The sequence below is a fragment of the Psammomys obesus genome, unplaced genomic scaffold (assembly GCF_907164565.1).
Source record: "Psammomys obesus unplaced genomic scaffold, mPsaObe1.curated_primary_1811, whole genome shotgun sequence".
Classification (NCBI taxonomy): Eukaryota; Metazoa; Chordata; class Mammalia; order Rodentia; family Muridae; genus Psammomys; species Psammomys obesus.
In genome coordinates, this window is record NW_026592510.1 from 23412465 (window position 1) to 23439181 (window position 26717).

The following is a 26717-nucleotide window of genomic DNA, read 5'->3' on the forward strand; positions in this document are numbered from 1 at the left end:
TGTTCATGCCATGTGTCACAACTTTCAGGAATTGGTTGTTTCCTATCGTGTGGGTCTCATGGACCCAACTCAGGTCGTCAGGCGAGGCAGCAGATGCTGAGCCATCTTGATGAGCTAATAAATCGATTTTCCAGATGTGCATCGTTGGTAATAAATATTTTCGACACATGAAGAAGAGAGTGTCAACTCCAGAAATAACGCATCTCAAATATGCTGCTAAGTGCTTGCCATAAGTTAGTCCAAATTGAGATGCAATGAAAAAAGAAAAAAGAAGCTGGAGGGAGAGAGTACTGGGGGAGACCACTGGAATGGCATCCCTGGGAGAAGCCAGAAACTTAGGGCAATGAAAATTCCCAGGAATGAAGGTGACCATAGCTAAGACTCCTAATAATGGAAAATGCTGTCTCCTGTAATCAGGATTGGGACACCAAACCAGCCACAAAACATTCTGCGTACAATTTGTCCTGCCTGCAAGATGTGCTGGAGTAAAGGTGGCACCGAAACAGCCAACAATGACTGTTCTAGCTTGAGATCCATGCCATAAGAGGGAGCCTTATTTACCAGGGCAGATCTATCACAAAACCTAGAAGCTAGGTGTATCTGTTAGCCTGGCTAGCCAGCTTGGTGCAGGTATCTGCAGTCTCTGCCTTCACCTTCTTCTCTTGCAGAGAACCCCAGTTCAATACCCAGCACCCACATGGAAGCTCACAACCATTCGCAACTCCAGTTTCAGGGGACCCTATGTCCTAATCTGGCCTCCATCTGTACCTACTGATCCTCACGTTGCCTACAGTCTTCCTAGGAGTAGAAGGATGAATTATAGGAATTGACTTCTGGGACTTTAGGACTGGTGGTGGTCAGGAGTTTAGAGACCCTATTCCAATCCTCTTGCAAATGGAGGCAGTTTCTCTGCAGCAAAGAGAGAGGTGAGCGTGTTGTCAGTTCACCAGATAGGAAAAAAAATCATTCCTCCTTCTTGAGCAACACAGAATAGAATGTCCAGGCTCTTGCCTGTACTCCATCCCCAGAAGCCACCTCTCCTCAGCCTTTTCTGCACTTTTGTCTTAGTTTATGGGATGGCAGTGGGCTCTTGTCCATCAGGCTATCTTCATCCACCAAGTCCTACTCATAAATCACAGTCTTTGTGATATACTCCCCAGGGAGAGGCAATGGTGCGTTTCTCCATTTCCCCAGAACACACCTGCAACTTTACTTACCTAAGCTGGACTCTTCTGGTGGTGTGGGGAGGTCTCTTTCAGGGTCTCATGGAGGAGTCACTACTGAAAAGCACTGGTCTTACCCCTTAATGACCCCTTTATTTCAGCTCTGGTGGGGACTTTGCCAGATTCATTTCCTTAGTTGGGTGTTTGTTTGCTTGTTTGTTGTTTGTTTGTTTGTTTTTCAATTAGACAATAGCAAAATAACCCAACACCCTTCGCTTGGCCAAAAAATATTATTGGCACATCTAGAGCCAATGTGATACATCATTTCAGAGGAATGTAGAGGCATGCTCCTTTTCAAGGCCAGTACTGTCCCCAGGGTTATCAAACAACTCCAACAGCCCGTATGAGCATCAGCTGAAGGTGAGGTTTCCTTGGGAACCATCTATTCTCTATTCTGTCACTCTCACCAAGTTGCAGAGGGTTTGCCTCAAAGGCCGCAGAGGACAGCTGTAAAAAGGCAGCAGAGCTGAGTTCTGCACCAGTCCTAAAGGCTGTGATCCAGTCAGTCCAGGCTGCCTGTGACACTCAGCTATGCAAATGAAGAGCAGATGAAAGCTGATTCTTAAACTATGACTAATTTTTCTGAGAAATGTTCCTTGAAGACTAACAGGATCACAGAAAGGACACATCTGGTGCTTGCTGCTCAGCCAGCAACCAAACACCACGATAGCTAGGAAGCGCATCCTCACTGAATGCCAGTAGGACTGGACAAACTAGAATGACAAGGTGGCTGAATTAGACCACATGCAGGAAAGCAGAACTAGGGGAGGAGAACTAGTCTGACTGGCTAGCTTTCTGTGACCATGTCCTGCAACGCAATTACATTTCTCAGTTAAAGACAAACATGGTTACCATCATGAGCCCTAGATTCTCTCTTTTCCTACCCTTTTGTTCATTTTCATCTGTTTTCTTTCCTCACATTTACGGGCCTTGTCCCTGTTTGATCCTCCTTTGACACTCACTATTCACCATTATCTACTGAAAGTCAATCTTTTCATACTTCAGCCTTTACCTTTTCAATGGAGCTAAATAAAATATAAAATACAGGCACACACACACACACACACACACACACACACACACACACACACCGCAGCAGCAGCAGCTGCAGCAACTCCTTTCTCCAATTTTGTAAAACAATGGAGACTATATTGCTCCAGTTGCTCATGTCAGAATCCCAGAATCATCACTAAGCCATCATTTTTGCTCATTTATGGACCACCCCACCCCTAAAGAAATTCTGTAGGCTATCCCTTTCATTTAGGAGCAGATTCCAATGGTGGCTACCACCTTGGAGAACCCCAACATCCATCCTTTTTCACAACTACCACACCCCAGAGTTTGTAGCCCTCATAGGTGCCAAAGTGATTTCTAACAACATAAGTCATTTTGCATCATGGCTCAGCTTCATTGTCTCTTCTAAAATTGATTTCATGTTTTGTGACAAAATCCAGACTCTGTCTGTGGACTGCTAGATAATTTGCACACGTATGTGCTAAAACTGCTGTGGTATGGTTTTTTTCCCAGGGCCTATTTTATGTCCAGAAGGAGTGAGATAATCTCAAAAACATTGTCCCCAACCATCTCTAGCTTTCATGATTCTTAACGTTTTACCCATTCTACAGTGAAAGATCAGCAAGGTCACCAATGATTTCCCCTCCACTACTGTCAATTTGGTACTGCTCAGGGTGACCTCTTGTCTCAGATTTTAGGAATGACTTTTATTTAGGAAAACTATTACAATTCCCTCCCTTAGTATAGTTCTTAACTTAACATTATAGTATTATTTTGATGATTATAACTCTACAGTTACTCTGTCCAAACTCTGAAGAGTGCCCAGAATTTAAGCAAGCCTGTAGCCTCACTGTGTGTTTTATACTAAATTGAGGAAATCACACCTGATGATGCCAATACCAACATCAACCTTTACATAAACATTTGTTTATCTGTGATCAAAGTCCTGCCGCCTTGTCACCTTAACCAGGTACACAGATTCTCCTCCTCTTTGACCAACATCTCAAAAGTCCTGATTCTGGAATTCTAGGTGAGGGGCATTCATTGTCTTCAGTGTGTGCCCACTGAGGAGCCCACCAGCCCCCAGTCAGTAGTTTCAAACACACGGTCACACAGGTGGCTCTGATGAATGCAGTGGCTACAAAAATAAAACAAACAGATGTGAATGTGAGCAAGGGACTTGTAGGAAGGAGGTGGGTGACAGGGAAGGATGTTAAAGGATGCTGTAGTAATCAGAAGGAACCTCAAGCTTATATGAGGCTGGAGGCATGGATAAGTGGTTAAGAGCAGTGCTGTTCTTCTAGAGGACCAGGCTTGAGTCTCAGCACCCACAGTAGCAGCTGACAACTGCGTAACTCCATTCCCAGAGCATGGAAAGCCCTCTCAGCCCTCCTTGATCACCAGGCACAAACCTGCTGCACAGAGATACCGGCAGGCAAAATGCTCACTGCATAAGATAAGTGAATGCTTCAAAATATATTTGAAAATATCAAAGAATAAATTCAATCGAAGGTCCTTAAATGTATTCTAAAATTAACCATATTTGTAGATAATTGCAGGAATTGGAGGTAATTTCTATACAAAAAAAAAAAAGCACCCAATGCTGAAAAACAAGCTATTCAACTTTTCAAACAATTAGGATTTTCTCAACCCCATGTTTAAAGCTCTTCTTTAAACCAATAACATCAGTTTGGGAATTGCTCACTCAGGCACCTCCATTAGAACTGTAATATTCTAATGCTTTTCCTGACAGCCAGGCTTTTCAAACTGTTGTTATCCTCATCTTCCTCTCCATTGGCAAAATCTGTGCATCAGGCCCTCAGTGAAAGTGTCTCATTAGCAGGGGACACTGTTCTCCACTCACCCTGTTGCAGGAGCTGCAGGCTGCTGAAGCAGCCACAGGCTCAGACCTCTGCAGGGGGCTGGAGTGAGCTTCACAGTGGCCTTTAGGCCCTTCTGGATGCTCAGGCTGCTGATGCCTCCTGCAAGAATAGAAGGACAGTCTTGGCCTCCAGGGAGCACTGTCAAGAGCTGTTTCATCAATAGGATGCTGCAGAATCAGAACCCCAAACCACAGGCATCACTCACTCCCTCCAGTGCTGGCTTAGCTCCACTCAGGTCTGTGACAGGCTCCACTCCAAAACTCAGAACTTCTAGGGTGGAAAAGCGACATTAGGATAAGAGAGCACAAAGTTTATCCTGTGGCATGGAAGTTAGCTGTATACTGACTGTGCTGGCAATTCCCTGCCTCGTGCTCCAAAGTGTTTAAATAGCAGGACAGCCCATCTACTGGGATCTGTTTCCATTCAATGATATTGTCTCATGTAGAGGGTCATGTTTTCTTGCTTCTAGTAATAGATAATTCTATATTTGGGAATACTAAGTCTTTTATACGGCAATAGGTTTTAGCTTTGTTGTAGTACATGGAGGGATACTGCTTGATAGCTCATTTGTCAGGCTCATGCTCAGCTAGTTTTCTTCTATAGCGTAGGACCACCTGCCCAGGGATGGTGCCTCTCATGGTGGGATGGGCATTCCTACATCAATTAACAAGCCACACAGTCTCTCCCAGACATGCCCATAGACCAATCTAGTCCACTGAAAGCTGTGTGCCTTGGAATCTGCTTTGTCCTCTGAAAGTTTGCCTTAAATTGTGTTAGGTTTGAGCAGAGTAATCTTTGGTCCATGTAAGATTTGACTGTGTTTTATTATGGGCTTTTAATATGATAGTCTTTCTTGGAGACCACGGCTGTCCCTTTATCCCTATGAGATGCATCAGCGCCTTGACATCCAGGAGCAGCCAGCAGGCCACCACATACCTCAATAATTGTTAATTTATTTGGGTTTTTTTTTTATGAGAGAGGGGATTTCTGTTTAGCCCCAGCTGTCTCAGAACAAAGTATGTAGACCAGGCTGGCTATACAAACTGAGAGACATGCCTATCTCTGTGCTGAGATTAAGGGAGCATGCCATAAGTCTGTCTGGTTGGCTGTGACTGGGTGTTAAATGATATACTCACTCCCCACGCCCTGCCATACCCCCCCCACACACACAGGGCCACATTAAAACAAAACAAAAGGAACAAACAGAAAGTCTTGAGACGGAAAAGCAGAGACACAGCCTGTGACCCTGGCACCACCTCTTGGCCTTCTCTTCTCGGTTGCCAACTCCTAGTGTTATAGAAAAATCATGCTTTCCCAAAGATAAACCACTCCCAAGGGTTAGAGATTAAGAAAGAAAAAGCTATTTGAAGAACCTGTCCACCTCTGGCTCCTGCTCAAAGAGGAGACAGCCTCAAATAGATTTTTACTAACTTATATACACCTTGGGCTTATGCATTCCACATCCACTGTCATCCTTAAGTCTCTTTCAAGTCCCCACCCCAAGTTACACTTTGAACAAGTTAAACAGAGGCAGAAGACTGCAAGTCTGGTCACGTGGGAGAGTCACACAGCAAGGATATTTCAGAATCCCTTCCTGAGCACACCAGCATTGTTCTTTTGAGTAGCTGTTATCCAGGCCCATCCTGCCCACCTGGCACGGTTATACTTCTGGCAAGAGCACAGGGGGGGACTCAGCGGCAGACTAGGACTTAAAGATGGTTGTGACCCCTTGAGCTGCCCCTTAGGGGCGTGTCCTTTGATATGGGGATGAGCTTAATGGCCTGTTGGAAGTCAGGATTGTCTCCTTTTGTTATGGGAATGAAACCTAATTGGAGGTCAATCTTGGGCAATAAACATTAGCTGAAACTTTCTCAGCGCCAAGTTTCAACTGTGGCGTGGAATTACCTGCCTCACAGTTTCAAACAAATGTAGTTAGTACCCTGCTTATCTTCCAGTTCTATTCGCGGCAGCACTTTTTCAACTAAATTCTACTTTGTATAACTTAGTATTTCTAAGCAAGTTTATTAGTAAACCTTCATAGCATCAATTTTACTGCTTCCTCTTGGATCAATACAACTGAAGTACATGCATCACCTTTGTTTTAAAGACATTTTCCTCAGCTAGCGAGACGGCTTAGTGGTGAGGAACACTGACTGCTCTTCCAGAGGACTCTGGTTCAATTCGCATGCATGCATTCAGACAAAAAAAAAAAAAAAAAAAAAAAGAAAAAAAGAAAAGAAACAAAAATCAAAACAGGAAAAAAAAAACCCAATGCACTAAAAATTTTAAAAAGAAAACAAAAGAGTAAAGCCGTCTTCCTGTGTAGCCGAAGGTGGTTTCAAACACTGTATTCGGGATGTACAGTTGGCTCAATGGGTAAAGTAACTACCAAACAAACATGAAGACCTGGGTTCAAATCCTAGAACTTACAGAAGCAGACAGAGCTTTCTTATAACCCCAGCATTCCTAAAGAGAGACAAGAGGTGGAGACAGAACCCCAAGACCTCCTGGACAGCTAGTGAGCGACAAAAGGCTGTCTCAAACAAGGCAGAAAGCTAGGGCTGACCTTACGGCTGTCTTGTGACCTCCACACATGCACTGTGGCGTGTGCCTGCCCTTGCTTCTGCGTGTCATGTAAAGGCACACAAATCCAACAGTTATAAAGCTAAGAAGAAAAAGAAAACACGTACCATGTTCCTGCCTTGCCCCCTGATTGCTCTCATTATAAGTCTGCACCATTGCACATGGAATTATTGTACTTTCTAAATCTATTGCACAGAAAATGTTGAGAGCTGCAAAGAAGAGTTTGGATGTAACGTGTTCACTCTTGGATAGTTTCTTCATTCTGTTACATAACTAATGCAGAGTCAAATGGGAGCCATGTGAAGACTGTTTGTGTCTTAACCCCTCTGTGACGGAGGATGATCCCAAGCTTTCTAACCAGAACTACTAGTAATGAGCCTCTAAAGAAACGAACTTAGCCTCTCTGGACTTCAACTTCCTGTTTGTGACAAGAAGCAGCTGTGACACTCTCTGAAAACATGCACTTCAATGTGAGTGCTGAAGAGACTGGGCTCTGCTCAGACAGCCGTTCACCCCCTGCAGGCCCTCAACACAAGACTCCTGGGTTCCTTCTCGACCGATGCACAAAGTGGGCATGATGGAACCTTGACTGTGGTAAAGACTGAAAATACATCATGTAGGCAAACTCTTCAGGCAGTGGCCACATATGACAGACTGCTCAGTGAACATTACAGCTGGTGCTGTTATCAGTATCAATACTTTTGGATTGTTTGTTTGTTTTGTTTTTTCAAGACAGGATTTCCCTGTGTGGCCTTGGCTGTCCAGGACCCCCTTTACAGACCAGACTGGCCTCTAACTCATTGAGATCTGCCTGACTCTGCCTCCCTGAGTGCTGGGATTACAGGCATTTGCCACCATGCCCAGCTTCTGTATCAACCTTTATCCACAGGGACACACAACAGTTGAAGAGATCTGGGAAAATGAAAGCCATTATGAAAATGAGGAAGTAGACTGTGTTATTTACATCTCTGAAAGCAAAATTTTGTGGTTAAGTCGGTCAGATCACATGAAGTTCTGCATTTGCTAATCACTCATTCCATGCCCCCACCTTCTTTTAAAGTGAGCTGAAAGAAGTAGAAGTCATGCAGTACAGTTCACAGGCCTATACAGAAATGAAAAGGACCACGAAGTTAAAAAAACACTCCATGTCCCTCACACATCATTTCCAGTGTCTATTTTGAATCATGTTACATTAAAATATAATGTGAAGCATATTTAATGTGACCAGCCCATTTTATAGATGGACAGGGCCGATCTTACTGATCTGAATAAAGTACTTGCCTTTTCCACTCTGTGGTCCTCCTTCCCACTTCTTGGTCATTCTTCCATTTTCCTTCCTCTCCCTCATTACTTCTCTCATGTTATCTTTTGCTTTTGCTAGGCAGCTTGCTCTCTCTAATTTACAGTTTTCTTCCCTGAGCCAGCAAGGGGTGGGTGAGGAACTCCAGGTACGGAAAAAGGTCATTGGCTAAAAGCCAAGCTACAAAGACATCTTATTAGCATAGGAAGGGATTCCCAGGAATCCCCAGGTACACAAGGAACAGGAAAGGGTTGGGCCTGTAATTTCCCTGAGTGCTGTGTGTCACTTCTGAGAAAATCAGGGTTTTTTTTTTCCAGATCAGGGGGAGAGGAGGGAACCCAGCTAAGGAAGAAGGTCATCATTTATCACCAAGCTCACAGGCTTTCTGTTAACGGCAGACTTCCATTTAAATAGCAGGGTCCAAAAACCCATCTGGATTTTAAAACTACGAAACATATTTCTACATGTAAACATGACATATGATGTAACATATATTTTAGGTAACAATACTAAACACTACCACCCAGATTGAGCACTTAACATAACACATGTTATAAGAAGACTCCATCGTGCCTGTCCTTCACTTGATGTTTTGTTATTATTCATAAAGACGACCTCGACCTCTAAGCCTGGATTTGTTTTAAACTTATCACTACCTAGCATTTTTAAGAGGCATACACCCATGTAGTAAAAATATGAACAGCACACTATTCCTTGCCATCTGCCTTCAGCTTGTGCGTGCTCATCCATACGAATGCACTCTTCTGGATTTGTCTCGGGCTCTTTGAGCTTCATTTCAGTGCTTGCTATGTTGTCTTCACTTTGATAGTTGCAATCGGTCATTGAACACATAAACCGTGTGTGCACATTGTAGGTGTTCCTTAATCCCCTTCCCCCCCCCCCGACTAAAAATTGTGGTAAACCTCTATTATCAATATTCTAGAATGTGCTTTCTGGGTAGCCTGTATTGCAGAGTTTCTTAGCAATAAATTTGCATTGTTTGAAAGATCCTTTCTTTCTCTTGTTTTATGGGTGTTTACTGAAGCAAATTCTAAAACAAATTTGCAGTCTCAGAATGTTTAGGGGGCTGTAGCTGTACCCCATTGTTACAGTGTTTGTTTTCATAGCGTGCTAGAGGCCTTAGGTTTAATTCTCAGGAAGGAATGAGGGAGATGGGAGCAGATGAGAGATGTGGACACTGACTAATTAAATTAGAGGTCAGAAAATCTAGTTGCAGCCTTACTTTTTCCTGTTTCCTAACTCAAGGATGATGAAGCTTTTTTAGTGGCAATCAGGCAGTCTTAAAGTTAATGTGTCAATAGTGAAAGCCTCAATAATGAAATAGTGTTGCTTTGGACCTCCCCTATCAGTGGACTTGGAGAGGGGCATACGTGAAGAAGGGGTACGAAGGGTGGGACCGGAGGGGAGGAGGAAGGGGCTTATGGGGAGATACAAACTGAATAAAATGAAATTAATAAAATAAAAAATTAAAAAAATAAAAAATAAATCAAAAAAAGAGTAGACTTTAACTGAAACTCTAACTTAAAATGCTTATTTCTTAAATAAGATATGGATAGTTATCACAGAATTTTAACACATACACGTCAAATCTATCAAAGGGGAAAGAATGTAATAATACAAATTAAGTTAGCATGAATATGAAGGAAAGGAAGAAAGAAGGAAGAAAGTCGAGGGTGATGGCAAGGTTGGTCGAATTATACTCAGTAAAACTTAGAATAATAAATTCAATGCCTTTATTCATAATTCTGAAAAATGTAGCACAAGAGAAAATCAATTGGTTATATATTTTTACCAGTTCCACCATACTTGCAAATGTGTTTGACAATTGACTAGCTCATCTCCATTTCATTGTGGGCATGTTTAAATACACAACTCAATTGCAGGCACAATTCTACAACGGTTTCTAGAATTACTTCTCTTCTGTGATGAAATGCTTGTACCCCTTGGTTAATACTTCCATTTCTCTCCATATTCTACTAATGTCAACACCTCTACTTCTATGAGTTTGATTATTTTAGATTTGTTATTCATTTTTTAGGTCAATACATATGTTGGGTCTGTTTAATTTTGCTGTATACTAGAAATGTCACTTTCTTTATAATAAATAACTAATTTTTTAGGATTTGGATCAAGCATTCTTACCTTTCTATTCTGAAATTGCTTGTTCCTAGATCAATTTAGTATTATCAGTGGACATGCCTGGAGTAAAATTTTGTATGAGTCAAAATTTGTTTCTCATACACTCTGGGTGATTGCATCAAATCTATATTAAATAGCACAAGAGAAAGGGACATATCTGTTACCAGGGAATATAAGGTGCCTTTTGCTGGTGTCAGTCCCCTAGGTGAAATAATTTAAAAGCAGACTCAGAAGGACTATGTTAGTGGTGTCTTAAAGAAAAAACAAAGCAAGCAACCTGCACACTGAGCAGCTGCCAGTCAGGGAATGATCACGAGGAAGAGAGGAAGCTGCATTTTCCAAGCGAGAGGTCAAGAAACCAGCTGGGATCAGCAGTGGAAGTCTGTGAGCCTCTGCACTTGGGCATGGTCCTTATGGAGCACAGTGCCTAGAGCACCAGGGCAAGCCGGCTTGCAGGATGTGGTCTTGAGTGTGAACAAGGGAAGTGGGGAGTGTTTTTGAGTCAAAACTCAGAAAAGAAATATGAAAATCATGTGCCTCTTCCTTCCTGCCTCCTCTTTATTGGTAATACTTTTTAGTATTTTGTTCAACTCAATTCTGAAATGTTATTTCAACATACAATAAATATACATGTTTTGATATTTCACGTTTTTCAAATCGTGCCTTCTGTATCATGGTATGCTCTGAACTTTTTTATCATATATTCATATTAACACATGACAGTAGACACCCTCTTCTTCACTAGAGTTGAAACATCTGCATTCACTGGTATGCCTACGGACAATTAACCACCACCAGATTCCTGGGTCCTGTGCTTTGTGCACCTCCTGTTGGCTTCTGGAATCAGCAGCCATGTAAATCTGCATCTCCACACTTGAGTTCCCACTGAGGCCCCACCTAATACTCCAGAGAAGAGGAATCCACTCAGTAAAGGCACCACTGACCCAGTTGGCATTCTGGTTACGAAGCACTGCCCTGCCGTCAGAGATAAACCCTGAGGCAAGAAGGGACAAAACAAACAGAAGAAAAAGATCCAAAGAAAAAGCACAAGAGGCACATAGACACGAGAAACACACATTCCCACCCACAGGAATACCAAAACTACAAAACCAAAAACTATAATGTATACACATAAGGGAAAAAAGGAAAAGAGAGAGAGAGGCAGGGAATCTCCCAAAGTGCCATTGCTTTCACCTATTTAGGTTTATTTGTTTATATTTTATCTTATTTTATTTTACTTTATTATTTTTTAGGTGCCTGTTTGGTTTCCAATAAGAAAAAGAAAAAGTGTAGATTTGGAGAGGAGATAAAGAGGGGAGGATCTCGGAGGAATTGGGGGAATCCATAATCAGAATATATTGTATGAAAAAAAAATCTATTTTCAATTAAAAACAGCAACAAATATTAGATGTGGATATAGCTGGGGTTTGGTAAAAGCGGCCTCAGTATGCAGAGGGCTCTCTATATGTGGCCTGGTTAGTGCATGACAACTAAGAAGGATCTGCAAAGCTCTGTGCTATCAAACATAACTTCAATCATATATTTTCTTCCCTTGATCAAGGGACTCAGTGATGACCTCAAGGAGAAAAGGACAACATCTGTAGACAGGTTCCACTGCCTGTTTGTCCCCTCATATCTGCCTAATGATTAGGCCTAGCCTGGAAAATAGATCTTTGGAAATTATAGGGCTAAGCTTATGTCCCATATCAATTTATGTTTTGACATTGGATACAGAATTGTTCAGGATTCACATAATGATTGATGTCATAAAATGTGCAGCTGTTATAATTTTAAGTCCCTTATAACAATTTTACATAATGCACAATAAATGTCAAAGTGTGTGACTGTCGGGGAGGAAAAATAAAATAAAATAAAAAAAGAGGCTGGAGTTGAGCCTCAAGGGTTTGCACCAGGTGGAATAGGCTCTCCTAGCTCCATGGAGTGGAGTAAGCTCAGCTACTGCGCTTCTGCATAGTGGTTTGCTAGCCACTGAAAGAAAGACCAGTCAGAGATCTAGTTGTGTTTCGGCCAGATGTGCAGTTTATTTAGTGTTTTTGTTTAGTTCAACAGCGGGATTCCTGCAGCTGGGAGGCAAGGTAGGTGTTGCAGGGTGGCAAGGGAAAGCAATAGCTAGGCCTGGAGGAAATGCTCTGAGTGAGCTACCCCTCTGGTTCTGAGGTGGGCCTGAAAGCCTCCGGCTGGTGGGGAACAGCTGAGACAGACCTGTGCCCTTGTGTGCTGTAGTTCCTAAGTGGGGAGTGCAGCCCCACTTCCATGCAGTCTGCAATTCCCAGAGGTGCCAAAGTGGACCGCTGTAAGCATCTCTTCAGCAGTGCTCAAGGGAGACCTAGTCTAGAGTTTTGAAAACTGGTTTCTCTGTAAAAACCCTCCGGCCACTTCATGAAAATGCCTCCTAAGATTCTCCATCAGAATGCCATGTCCAGCAAATATTATAATTTTTTAAAAGTATAATTCTTAACATTTGATTTGTTTTTTTTAATTTTTTCATTAAGATTCTGTGATGTGATTGTTCTATATACCCCAAGAACAATAAGCTGAGCTTTATTTAGCAACAGATTTCTGAGAGCCCCTATTTGCTGTAATCAACCCCCAGCTAGAACCAGCACAAGGCTCTAAAGCCTTCTCTGTAGGTGTTCTCTGTCCCCAGGGGTGAGAAAACACATGTAGTAGTTTCCGTTTTCTCTAACCATGCTTGGCAAAAGCTGAGTAAAATGGGTAAATTTGCTTTTTAAGGTTTTTGTTTTGTTTTGGTTTGTTTTGTTTTGGTTTGTTTCGTTTTGGTTTTGGTTTTTTGAAATGGGATCTTTCTATTGTGTAGCTCTGGCTGTCCAGGAGCTTACCATATAGACCTGGCTGGCCATGAACTCACTGAGACCCATTTGCTCCTGGCTCCTGAGTGCTGGAATTAAAGGGCTGCACCTGCTAAAGAAGTCTTTTTTATTATATGATTGTATTTTGAGATGCTTTTATGTTTGACCAACAAAATTTACCCTTTGTTAGCAACACAGGAAACAGCCAGTTTCCCCTAACATACAGTCATTCAAAGAAGCAGCTGCAAACTGGGGAATATGGAAGTGCTGAGGGGAATGGGAGGGTGAGCAGAGAAAAAAGCCTGGCAGGTTAAGAAAAGAAAGGAAATAATCAACTGGATGTCATAAAGAAACTCAGTAGTTTGTGAGCTAGTGTCCCTTTCTTCCTAAAAGTCAGAGATGAAATGGAGAAAAAGAAAATCAAAGCAGTAATGACATAAAACAAAACCAACTGACCAGTGTTGCACTCGATTCTCGAGACCCTAAAAGAACACCAAGAGTCAAACTCATTGCAAAACACATGAGGATTTTTTTTTTTTACAAGCTAGAGCTTGTGCTCACACCCTCACACCCACAGTGGGTGAAAGCAGAGCCCTGTGCTCAGGGTAGGTGGGTGATTTAAAGGTCCCAGTCCCTCCCAGTGTGCCCAAAGCAGGGGAATTCCTGCCTGGCAAGCATCTATTGGTTGAAAATGAGAGATCAAAGAATTAAATATTAGTTTTTGGGGGTACTGGTTTAAATCTTAAAACACAAGCCTAAACAAAGGCCAGCCAGGTGGAGACATGTCCAGCCACCTGGGGAGAGGAGCTAGCCTTACCCCACTCTTTTCCTGCACACTAGAGATACAGTTGCTAGGAAACTGTATGGCCAGGCCAGAACCATTTATGGTCTTGGCACCTAAAGTAAACCAATCATTTCAAAAGTCAATTTCCCAACCATGTAACACCAATGCATGTAACCCCCTGCTTGCCGTTTTTCCCTTTAAAAACCTTGTTCCCCTAGACCACCCCACCCCATTCCTCTTCAGTTTTCACAGGAAGTTTTGTGACCTGGGCTCAAGCTTGTATTAAACAAACCCTCAAGTATTTACAGCGGAGTCAATTCCTGGTGGTCTTTGGGGGTCTCACAAATTGGACATGACAAAACAGAAAAGTGGATGTTGCATTTTAAACTGATTGGCTGTAGGAAGGCCCCCAAACCATTAACAGTCTGGCCCCTCTTGTTTGGCTGTCCTAGGGGAGAGAGGTGATCTGAGCCAATTTCTTAGTTACTGTATCTCTAGTGGGCAGGAAAAGAATGCAGTAAGGCTGATTTCTCCCCGCAGGTAGCTGAACATGTCTCTCCCTGTCTGGCCTTTGTTCAGGCTTGTGCTTTAAACTTTCATCCAATAACCCAAAAACCTAACTTCAAATTCTTTGGTCTCTCACCGGAAACAGTACTTTTCTAAGGGTCCAAGTGTCCTTTCGCCCGGGTTCTCATCTCCTTTCCCAGGCTTTGTTGCCTACTCAGAGCTTCCTTGGGTGCTTTCTCACTGGCCAGACTATGTCTCTGGAATATTGTTGATTGATTCTTCCTTCTAGAAGAGCTGACCTGAGTCAGGGGCTGGATTTGAGACTAAGAGGTGCTGCCTGCAGGCAGGACATAAAGCAGGTAGATACACACATGTACACATTGCACAGGTACTTTGCAGGGTAGACAAGGGTGTGACAGCACTCTTGCCCCTAGGTTGGAAAGGATGAGATTGGGTGCTCTAAGCACTGAGCCAGAAGTGTAATTCATTGGGGGGGGGGGGGGACCAGGAAAGCACAAGTTTGTTTTCAGTGGCTGCTCCTTGTCCCACTGGGTCCTGGAGGGAACAACGGGGTGGGTTAGGACAAGGCAGTCATTGATTAATTGTTTGTCTTACTTCTGCAAAGTCTTCTTGTAAGAAATCGAAACAGAGAGGGAGGGAAGTCAGGAAGCCAAGGAAGCCTTAAACATCTTTAACGTTTATCAGGAAATGGTGGGGGGGGGGGAAGGGGAGGAAGTGTGAACTACAAGTAATGAGGGTGGGGTATAGAAAATTGTAAATGAGTAGGGGTGAGGAAGGCAGGAAAGGGTTGGGGAGGGACAATGAGAAATTAAAGGGGAACTGGCTGTGGAGGTGGGTGAAGAGGGGGGCTGAGCGGGGGCTGAGAAGGAACAGAGAGGATGCTTAAAAGCTCTGTTACTTCATAACTTTCCTGAAGAAGAGACAGCAAGTCCTTTATTAAGGTCAGTAGAATCCTAACTCCTCCTATAACAGCATGGATTGGTTCAGGATAGCTGCACGCATTAAATATTTTGCTGTAACATGGTTCTTTTTGGATACTGGAAAAGGTAGGGGTGGGGATAGAAAAATGAATATGGAGTATTGTTGTTTTGTTTCCTGTTTTTTGGAGACAGGGTTTCTCTGTATGACAGAGCCCTGGTTGTCGTGAACTCACTTGGTAGACCAGGCTGGCCTCGAACTCACAGAGATCTGTCCTGCCTCTGCTGAGATTAAAGCCGTGTGCCCTCTATGCCTGGCGTGGAGTGTTTTCTTGACCTCTTAACTAACTCTTGCTCAAAAACTTGCAAGAGAACTGGAAAATTCACATTGCTATTTGTGTTTGGGAGCCCAGAAAAGACGACCATTCAGACACAATTTATAGCCAATTGAAAGTCTTTCCTCCAAGTGGCTGAGACTACATTCAGGTATTTGGGACTCAAGTTTAGTAGCCCTGAGCATTTAGATGAAGGGGATTTTAAAGACAAAAATCACATCCTGATATTTTGCTCAGCAGCTGGAGGGGAGTTTTTCATAAGCAGGCAGTTTAACAGGAGTTAAGTTAGCTGAGCCGTCTTGGCCTTGAGTCCTAGGAAAGTTGGGTAATATTCCATAGGATTCTCTCTCAGGGAGATCAAATTTGAGTTAAACCTAAAATGGCCTCAGCAAGAATACAAGATGAAGGAATTCCTGCACTGTCTTTCCCTGTCACCTCTGCTCATTGCTTTCTAAGTGAGTCCATAGAATGAGTCATCAGCAGGTAACACTGGTTCCCAAGTTGACTGACTGGTTGAGGAGTAATTTCACACCCTCAGAAATAGAAACAGACCATTTCCTCGCTTACTTTCCAACTTTCATTTCCCCAGACTCTCTCCGCTGGTCTGAGAGTGTCCCTGGTTCAGCCTAGATTCAGCACTAGCAGTAATGTTCTAAGCAGCCTGTCACACACTGCCATTATCTGAAGCCTTTGACAGAGTATTGTTTGTTTACTTATTTTGATTTTATTTTTTCAAAACAGGGTTTCTCTGTGTACCCCTGGCTGTCCAGGAACTCACTTTGTAGAGCAGGACTCAAACTCACAGAGATTCACCTGTCTCTGTCTACTGAGTACTGGGCTTAGATATGTGTGCCACCGTGCCCAGACTGCATGACATATTTTTCATCTGATGTTGAGTCTATACCACCCCTCTTAGGGTGAGGAAGAGGCGGAAAAAAGCCAGTGTGCCCAGGGTCATGCAGCTGAGCCTAGACTCATGAGCACTCTCTCTGCTATACATGTTTTCATAGGACATCCTTGCCTCATTTACAGTCGCTGCTGCTTTTCACAAACAGGAAACTAGTAGATTTCCACTGTAGCTCATTAGCAGTAGTCACTGGTAGAAATCTGGGGCTCAGGTTCCGCAATGGGGGGGGGTCGGGGAAAGGGGGGTTAGAGTCTTCAGATGGTTCCCGCTTGACTGGGTGCATCAGTTAAACAACAGTGTGAAGAAGCAGCCCAGGGGTGACAATTCTGAACATAAGTTCTCCGTTCTTTGCAGCAGACTAATGATTTTATGATAAAAGACTTAAAGTGCACGATTACATCACGTTGGCGGTTTGTACTTATGATCCCAGCACTGAAGATGAGACATGGTGATCGCAAGGCTAAAGTCAGATGAGGCTACTTGGCAAGGACCCTCTTTAAAAATAGGATTTATTCTACAGTTAAGAGCATCCATCTGCTGCTCTTACAGAGGAGGTGAATTCAGTTCACAGCACCCACAGAGTGGCTCACAACCACCTGTACCTCAAGTTCCAGGGGACTGAGCACCCCTTTCTTGGTTTCCATGGACCTTGCATTTACAGGGTACAATACATATCCAGACACACACATGCACACAAAGTTAATAAAGAAATCCTTAAGAAGAATTAACTAAAGATGATTTCTGTATCTCCCTTTATTTTTATTTGAGTAAATAACTTGACATTGTGACTACAGAAGATAAGGTCTTTCACTTCTGTAGATAGAAAGTGACTTAGACTTAAAATACCATGATGTCTCTGTCATCTAGTATATGAAAGAAAAAGTAAATTTATTGCCAGAGGTCTTTCTGGGTAATCACACCAACTCACGTTAGGTGGGTCACTTTTTGTGTTCTTAAAACACAGCCCAAATAATGAAATAGAGGTTTTCCCTGAACCTCTTCTGGAGCCACCTTAAGCCCATAGGCACAGAACTGAGAGATCAGCTATAACACTTCTTGTAGTTAGGCTCTGCCCTTGTGGAAGATAAAGGACGTCATCCAGATAGTGAACTAAATAAACCTGTGAGTGTTTCTTTTTAATTTTTTGTAAAGGCTGTATCTACACATTTTTGACAAAAGGTAGGATTATTTTTCATACCTTGAGGGAGGACTTTCTCATGATATCTATGATATCTATGGCTGTCTTATATTTGTAAAGGGAAGACTAAAGGCAACTCTCTTATGGTCTTAAGGACTTAAAGGACTTAAAAGAAACAATCCTATAAATCTATAACTATGACATTATCATCCCTAGGAGTAGCAGAAAGAGAAGGCAACCCAGGTTGAATAGTTTCCATAATCTCACTAATTTTTCTCAAGTCTTGTTTAATTTTTCTCAAGCCTCCACTTTCCTGATTTCTTTTAAATAACAAATATAGAAGCATTCCAGGGACTCTTCTGTATGTCCCTGTTGCAATTGTTCATTAACCAGATCTGTGGCCGCTTGTATCCTTTCTGCAGCCAGGGCCCACTGTTGCACCCACACAGGAGTCTCAGATTTCTAAGTAATGGAGTCAGCAGCTGTTTCAATAGTGGCCTCTAGGAAAAGGGTTTTTAAGGTGTTTTTTAAATGAGTAAAGGCTCTTTTTAATTTATTTCGTTTTATTTTATGCGCATCTGTGAGATCCCTTGCAATTGGTGTTACAGACAGTTGTGAGCTGCCATGTGGGTGCTGGGAATTGAACCTAGGTCTTTTAGGAAGAACAGACAGTACTCTTAACCACTGAGCCATCTCTCCAGGCCCTCTAGGAAAAAAATTTTATCAAAACCTAATTTCTGTCTATTTTGATCCTGTTTAAGTTCTATAGGTTCTGCAATACCCTGACTATTTTTCCCCAGTCCCTTATTGGGATCAAATTTCATTTGTGTCATTTGAGCAGCAACTTAATTATTTGTTCTTATTAAAAGAAACCCCATCTATTCCAAAATGTCTGAAAGGTAAAGATGGAATCACACAGGGACAAAAGAAACCCCAGGGTTTTTCGTCTGCCCATGTTAAAACATCAGTGCTTTTTGCTACATTGGCTGTTTGTCCTAGGCCTATTAAAGTTAATGGGGTATTCTGAGTTTTCCAAGAGGAGGGTCTGTCTTTTCCAGCAACACAGGAAACCTCAGCTCCTGTATCTATAAGATCTTCATTACTCTGTACCTTTAAGATTTTTATGGGGCACCCAGAATGCCATCTCACTAGATGCAAACCCCCGATTTCCTCTTTCTTTTGGGGAGGCTGCTCTTCCTAATGAAAGATAAGTAAGCAAAAGCAACTGTGCAACTCTCTGTCCCAGATGTATTTCTGTGGTTTGAGGGGAGAGGTAGGAAGGTAAAGCATAACCTTAATCTCTCCTGCAAAATCTGAACCAATTAGCCCTGGATTGACCTAAAATTCCTTGTGGGGAGATTGAACTTCTTCCTAGAATAAGTCCCATATACCTGGAGGCAGAAGGCCAAACACCCCCCAGTGGGTATACAAATTATGGGAGAATCTGGGATTAATATTGCTGAAGTGGTGGAGCTGACGGTCAATCCTGCACTACCTGGAGTGTCATGGAGGAGTTGTTGGACCCCTCTAGGCTGAGGGGGATCATATTACTCTCATTAGCAAGGCTAAGCATTTCTCCTGGAGCCATTATAGGAGGGAGCAACATTCCATCATATCTGGCACAGCATTCTCTTCTCCAGTGAAAGCCCTTTGACATAGAGGCTATATTGGTTTTTGCATATTAATGAAAGCTGTGTTTGTCTGTGGCATTCTGCCAGAGGCTGGGAGCTGTCCCATAGTGGGAATTCTTTTCTCTTCTTTCTTGAAACAGTTCCTACTAAAATATATTAGTTGGCCACATGAAAATCCTATTTTATGCCTTTCTTTTTGGATGTAGTTTTTCTGACCTTTTAAAAATTGAGTGGTGGTCTGTCCCTGCAAGGCTGCTGCAAAAGCTACTCTTTGTAAATGGGAAGGGGAGACCTCAGAACGTATTCTAACAAATTCATTAAGATCTCAAGACACACATGGTATATACTCACTTATAAGTGGTTATTAGACATATAATATAGGATAAATATATTAAAATATATACTCCTAAAGAAGCTAAACAACAAGAAAGACCCCAGGGAAGATACTCAATCCTCATTCAGAAGGACAAATACGAAGGACACCTCCCCCATAGGGTGCAGCCTTGCTAGGCCACAGAGGAAGACAATGCAGCCAGTCCTGATGAGACCTGATAGCCTAGGGTCAGATAGAAGGGGAGGAGGACCTCCCTTATCAGTGGAATAGGGGAAGGGCTTGGGAGAAGAGGGAGGGAAGGTCTGATTGGGAGGAGACAAGGGAGGAGCCCACAGCCAGGATACAAAGTAAATAAATAATAATAATTAAACTTTAAAAAAAAATTTAAAAGATCTCCTTATTTTCTAACTAGGCTTAGTGGAGTCTGGCAATCAGAGTTTGTGTTTTCAAAAGCCAGCTGTTTAATAATAATTTGTGCAACTTCATTCCAAGGAACCATTTTATTCACAGCTTCCATCAATAGGGATAAGAAAGCTTCAAAAGGTTCATTAGACTTTTGTCTAACATTATTTAATCCTGTTGTCATAACATCACAGAAAGGGCACCTTCTCCATGTTGCTACAGATATAGCTGAGCATTGGGTAAGAACCACTTAAATAAGACATAATTGATCTTTGGCCAGAATCCAGGCTCTGTTTCTTATTAACATATCCATAGTCATTCTAGTTCCTCTTCTTCAAACTTTTGTGAGGCAGTTTTGATTTTTGCTAATCCTTTATGTTTGACTCTCAAAAGCAAAGGTTTCTCTCAGTCAAGCATGACTTAGCAACCTGAAACCAATCCTACGAGGTCATCAATCTACTGGTCAGACTTTCCACTGAAGTAATTGTGTATGAGGAGGTGAATCCATAATTTGTAGTAGCCTGCTTAAGCTCTATTAAAAGTTTAAAGCGCAAAGCCTTCCATGAAGGTTCTTCATCATCTTCATCATCAAAAATAACATGAAAACAGCCAAGCTGTTCTCCTAACTGATGGGCTGGTTAAACAACACTCCCCCCAGCTTCCATCCCCAGTCACAGTGAAGAGAGAGAGATTTGGTTCCTTTTAGACTTGTTAGTCTGGGACTGGGTTTTAGAGAGGAGACAGATCTGGGTTATGGCCTCTTCCTCTAAATCTGTCTTTTCCTCAGGAGATTGGATCACTCTCATCTTCATCCTCATTGTTATAATTCTCAATCTTAAAAGCTTTATGAGAAACATAGGGGGATTTATTTTTAGTCTTACGATCTAATAACGCAGTATCTTCTCCATCTTCTTGTCCTGTAGAAGGGCAGGCCAAAGTATTCTTTTCTTGAAGCTTGCCTAAAAATGCTCCAATAAAGGAAAACATTATGGACATATTCTTAGGTCCATTCTTCTGATACAAAACTTGAATATCCTTTCCTAGTATGTCCCAGGTTTCTAAATCCAAAGTTCCATGGTCTGGGAACCAAAGACTACGTAGTTGCACAAATTTTAACAAAGCAGTCAATTAGGAAGTGCTAACTTTGATTCCTCTTTTCTTTAAAGTATGCTGTATTATATCTATGAAGGGTCATTTTTCTTTAGACTTATCATAGCCCATGACTTTTTTTATAGTTCTTGTCTTTTCACTTGATTTATCTAATCTATTTCTTACCCAGGGGCCTCCTGAAGCCCTTTGATGACACCCTACTCTCAGCACAAGTAGACTTACCTCTATGTGTTCCTGTTCTAGCACGTGAACCTTGTTCCCAGTGACTGTAAAGGGCAAGGAAGGTACTTTTGCAGTGCTATTGATGACTGCAGACTCACAGTTGAGAGAGATGTAGATGTCCCCACCATATTCCCCCACAAAAAAGTAACAGCATAGTTGGGAAGACCTCTTAAAAATTGTGATAAGGATTCTGAAGTGTAGCTATTCACAGTTGATGGCTTCTGGATGGGCTGTGGGTAGAAAGGACTCAGTTTTCTTTGAGGGGCTGACCACTGGGAGCTTGACCATGCTCCACTGAGTATATGGGCAACACAAATTGGATTTGTAGTTGTTTTGTTATTGTTGTTGTTATTGATCTTCTTCTCTCTTCTTTTGTGGGGTTGGGGACAGGGCACAAGGAAGGGTAGAGGTGATTTCTGTTAAATTTTTAGGCTAGTGCTTGACATACAAGACTTCCTTTCTGTGGTTAGTGTAACGCACTTGGTGACTAAGCTTAGCTGCTTGCTAATTTAGCGTACTGCAACACACAAGGCCCAAGCTGAAGTGGGATGTGATCCCAGTTAAATATTTCCACTGCACAGTATATGACAGCTGTATAGATTCTGCCAAATTAAATCACTTTGAAATCGGTGTTTCAGGTGAACCATCTGTTTCTTCTTCAAGCTACCATGAACTCTGAAGCTGGCAGGTCACAGGGCGATACAAGGAACTACCATTCTTCTCAGGTAGGTCTCTATACCCTGCTCTGAAATAGACACATAGCAGACTTGGCCATCCTTGGTCCTAGCTTGCATAGTCCTTCCTGCCAGGAATCTGCTTCTTTGTGTATTGTGAAATTATCTCCATTTACCTCATTCTTCCTCCTTTAGTGCATGGGACTGGAGAAGGGATTTGTAATTCAAGTTTAAGACATATTAAAGAAGTTTTTATTTAGGTAAAATTTATAATTTTGTCTAAAATAATAATGGTGATAAAAATCAAATACAATCTAGTAAGATAAACTTTGGGAAAATGAAATCAACATATTTCATAGCATGGAAACAGTCTGGGTATGGATGATCAGTTGAATCAGAACAACCCATATTATAGTACCTAAGTTTATAAAATAACTGCCTTGTGTATTGATTTTTACTGCGACCTTGTCAGGCAGTTTAGGAAGACTATGTTTTCCATCTGTTTATTGAGAGGAAGGAGAGAAAGAAGTTGCTGGGGGAAAGGGAAGAACTGAAGACTTGGGTAAGTTTCCTGTCGTGAAATCAGAGCTCTTTCTACCCTCCAGGCTCAGTTATAAAAGTGAGCCTTTTCTGAACCTGCAAAGCTCCTTGAAAATATCAGGAAGGCTGAGTACTGACAAGCATTTGAGAATGCCACTTCAAAGCCCCTGACTTGTTTCTTCTTATCCAAGTTCCAAAAATATAGACGACTCAAAAAGCTAGAAAACCAATGTCAAGCCTAGATATGCCTCTGTCTTACTCTATTACAGAGCAATAATCTAACAACTGCATACACTACTTCCCTTTCCCCTAAAAGTGTCAGGTCAAGCAAGACCTGTAATCCCAACACTCTGAAATCTGGAGAAAATAATTACATTCCAATGTAAATAATTACATAATTATGTCAGGACTCTATAATGTTCCAAGAAATAACAAAATAACCACAACACACACACCACATGCAGGGAAAAATATCTAAATTGCCCCAAATGTCTTTCAATAGCTGAAAATCACTTGCAGCCCTTCAAAAAGTGTGACAAAGGTGCTGCTGGTGACAGCATTCATACTGCAGAAATTTCTGGGCATGACTAGAGTCAATTTCTATTATCTTACATTCTTCTTAATCTCTACATCGGAGACTATTAGTGTTATTTCAAATAATAGCAAAATTCATCTTTATCCTGCTCTTCATTGCTGTCCTTATTATCAGTGTGTAGCATCGCTGGAATATGAAGCCATGACTGTTGCCACCATTTTCATGATAGCGTGACATAGGAAAAATGAATCACCACACTTGGTTCTTGAGTGAGTCCTATAAAAACGGGAGTTATGTACACAAAGTTTACAAAAAGAGAATGGGTAGATCAGAGGGAGACGATTAGTATTAGCATTCACATATTCGGTTTCCTCAGTGGTTATTATGTGATATTAGGGAAGGAACTTACAAGGATAATGTTCAGTTCCTCAATATGTTTACCAAAATGTCAGGGAGGCTGTTTTCTTTCCCACCTATTTATAAGAACTGAGTATTGATGTAATAGAGGATATGGTAGATTCTTTCATATTAGATACTGGATGACTAAAGGTATCTACTACCAAAAAATCACTATTTTTATAAGCAAATAATTAATTAAGTAATACTTTTTATTATCATTGAATACTTGGTACTAAATCATTGTACTGTGCTCTTTCTGAATTTAGCATTTTAAAATTAAGAGAATTTAATCCTGGCATAGTGAGATGCCCTTAAAATGCAGGAACTGGAAGCAAGAAAATTATAAGTTTGAGGCCACCAGGGACTAATTGGAGAGTTCCAGGAAAGCCTTGGTTACATAATAAAACCCTACAGCAGAAAAACAACAGACCAACATATGAATACAATTTCTACTGCAATATACCACTGTGCTTGGAAAAGATGAAAATTATATTGCTTTAAATAATAAACAATACCTAAATACCCCATCAGGAAGATTATAGATTTTAAAATATCTGTATATCACTGTGTCTTCCCTCTTTTTTTGTTGGGAAATGTATCATAGGCAACATGAGATTATCTGACTGATTTGATAGGAAGGAAGCTGAACTTGTATTTTGGATCCCAAGGTAAACTTGGACTCATTATACTCAATGGTCTTTTGAGGTTGGCACTGAGTTTCCCACAGAAATTTTGTGAATTGCACACTAAAAATGGAAACATTGGACTATATACCACTTTTTTTTTTTAAGGTTCGCAAAGAAGAGCAGAGTGATTACAATACCTATCAAATTAAGGTGGAACCTAGAAAAAGAGCAAATGATATAACAAACACACAGAACCAACAGGAATACTCACCTAAGAAATGTCGGCAACATCAGACCACTTCTCCAAATCAGAGAATTACCATCACCTTAGATGGAAATGACAAGGAAAATAAAAATATGAAACACCAGGCCACAGATAGGAAGACAGATAGGTCATATGAAGCACGCATCAGTGCCAATGCTGTCAACGAAGAGATAGAAAGTCAAAAGAGTGGGTGCATAAACTTTGGCTTGTCCCTCTGCTTTCCAGGAGTGGATATTACATTTTCTGAAACTAAAAGTGAAGAGAGTAAAGATAAGCAAGTGAGTGGTTGGCAGAACCAGGTATGTACTGACTGCATTGAATTTTACGTCTATGCAGTCGGGAAGAGGAATGAAAGGATCCTGAAGGATAGAGAAGAGGGGAACAAACTCTGTGTCCGTGGCTTCAAGGGAGAGACCATCAAAGACACTCTGAGGAAGGATGGCAGATTTTGTTCCTTTGTAGAGAGTGACCATTGGAAGCTTGTTAAAGACCTGGACATCGTCATAGAAAACACCCAGCTAGTTGATGAGTTAGAGGGCAAGCTCTTTCAGGTTGAGGTTGAGAGAAAAAAGTATCCTCAAGCAGCAGACTCCACTGATTTAGAGAAGCCATCTTACTGCACGTTAAAAGAATACATTGTGGATGAGTACCCCATGTTGAAAAGAGAATGTGAGAAACTCAGAGCATACATCAGGAAAGAGAGTGAAAAACCAACTAAGACTTCTTCATTTGAAATGCATAAAGCAAACTTCAGGAAACTGACAAAAAACTCCACCCCAGCTAAAGTGCTCAAACTTCTTTCACGGTTCAGTGACTCAGTTGGGCTCCTAGTTTGGAACAACGATGGAAACGAAGGCTGTGCCACCTGCTTCGTTTTTACAGGATTGTACATCTTCACTTGCCGGCATGTGATAAATGACATCGTGGGGAAAGACGTAGAGCAAAGTAAGTGGGCAGATACCATTAATCAATGTGCGAAAGTCACATTTGATTATGAGGAGTCCCTGGCAAATGAGGACAACTGCTTCTTTTCTGTTGAACCCTGGTTTGGGATATCTGATGAAACTCTTGACTACGCTGTCCTGAAACTGAAGGAAAACGAACAACAAATACCTGCTGGGTTGTATAATGGAACAACTCCTGTACCGTCCAGTGGGTTGATTTATATGATTGGTCAACCTGATATGAAACAGAAGCATAGTGATGGCTGTGCTGTGGTTTCTCTAGACGAGCACGCTCAGGAAAGAGAGGCCGCGGAAGACAGTGCCACTATGCAGTATATCCATATGTACACCCAAAGAAGCTTCCAGGAAACAGTTCACGAACCTGGTGTGCTTGCCCGTGACAACACTTTTTACTGTGGCTCTTCTGGATCTCCTGTATTCGATTCTAAAGGGTCACTAGTAGCCATGCACACTGCTGGCTTCATCTGTGAGTATGAAAGTGGTGTTTCCAGTATCATCGAGTTTGGCACGGCTATGGAATCCATCCTCACCGACATTAAACAAAAGCATGAAACATGGTATAATGAGGAATGTGTAAACCGACAGGATGTAGAAATGAATAGTCTAGATTATTGAGGAGTAGAGAAAATTTACTCTAGTTTCTTTTTCCCTTTAAAAAAAAAACAACTTTTATTCCTTGAAAGTCTCACACATGAATACAACGTATATTGATCAAATTCACCTACTGCCGCCTTTTCCCAACTCTTCCAGGACCCTAATGTGTAACTCAGTTTCACGTCTTTTTTATTATTTGCTTTTCATAAACTTCCTGAGTCCAGTTAGTAGTACTGCCGAGATGTACATCACTGTGTGGCCACCTACTGGGACATGAGCACCTACCAGCAGCCATGTCTCCAAAGGAGAGGGAGTTTCCTGGCATCATCGGCCATCGATTGTCAATAGCTCCTCAGACAGGGATCGTTTCCTGGGGGCCTCCCCTCATCCTTGCAGGAATCTTGATTGGCTTGATCTTGCCTCTGTGAGTCTGTGTCTGCAACATCCCTGCCATGCCTAGAAGTCAGTATTCTATAGGTCACCCCCCCCCCCCCGGGCTCTTACATTCTTTTGCCCACTTGTCCTCGAAGTTTCCTGAGAGAATGAGGGTTAATACAGATGACCCATCCACCCCTGAACACTCAACACTTGAACATTATTACAAGTCTTCTCTGATCAATGGTGAGTATAGCACAAATTTCCACACATATATCAGCTATTTTCTTCCGCTTTTTAAAAAATACAGGATGTTTATTAATTCTTTTAAACTCTAAGACATGCATACAATGTATTTGATCAGATTTACCTTCCTGTTCCTCTTCTTCTTCTTTTTCTTCTTCTTCTTCTTCTTCTTCTTCTTCTTCTTCTTCTTCTTCTT

The 26717-nt window shown here is 41.8% G+C and overlaps 1 protein-coding gene across 1 annotated transcript in view; it reads left to right on the top strand.

Moving 5' to 3' along the window:
- Window positions 1–25921, top strand: part of LOC129681975 (serine protease FAM111A-like) — a 27935-nt gene extending 2014 nt beyond the window's left edge. Inside the window, exons 2-3 of the mRNA XM_055614192.1 lie at window positions 21941–22027; window positions 24242–25921. Coding sequence (XP_055470167.1) covers window positions 21971–22027; window positions 24242–25921 — 1737 coding nt within the window. The 5' untranslated portion in view covers window positions 21941–21970. The remainder of the gene's footprint in view (window positions 1–21940; window positions 22028–24241) is intronic.
- Window positions 25922–26717: the final 796 nt, after the last annotated feature.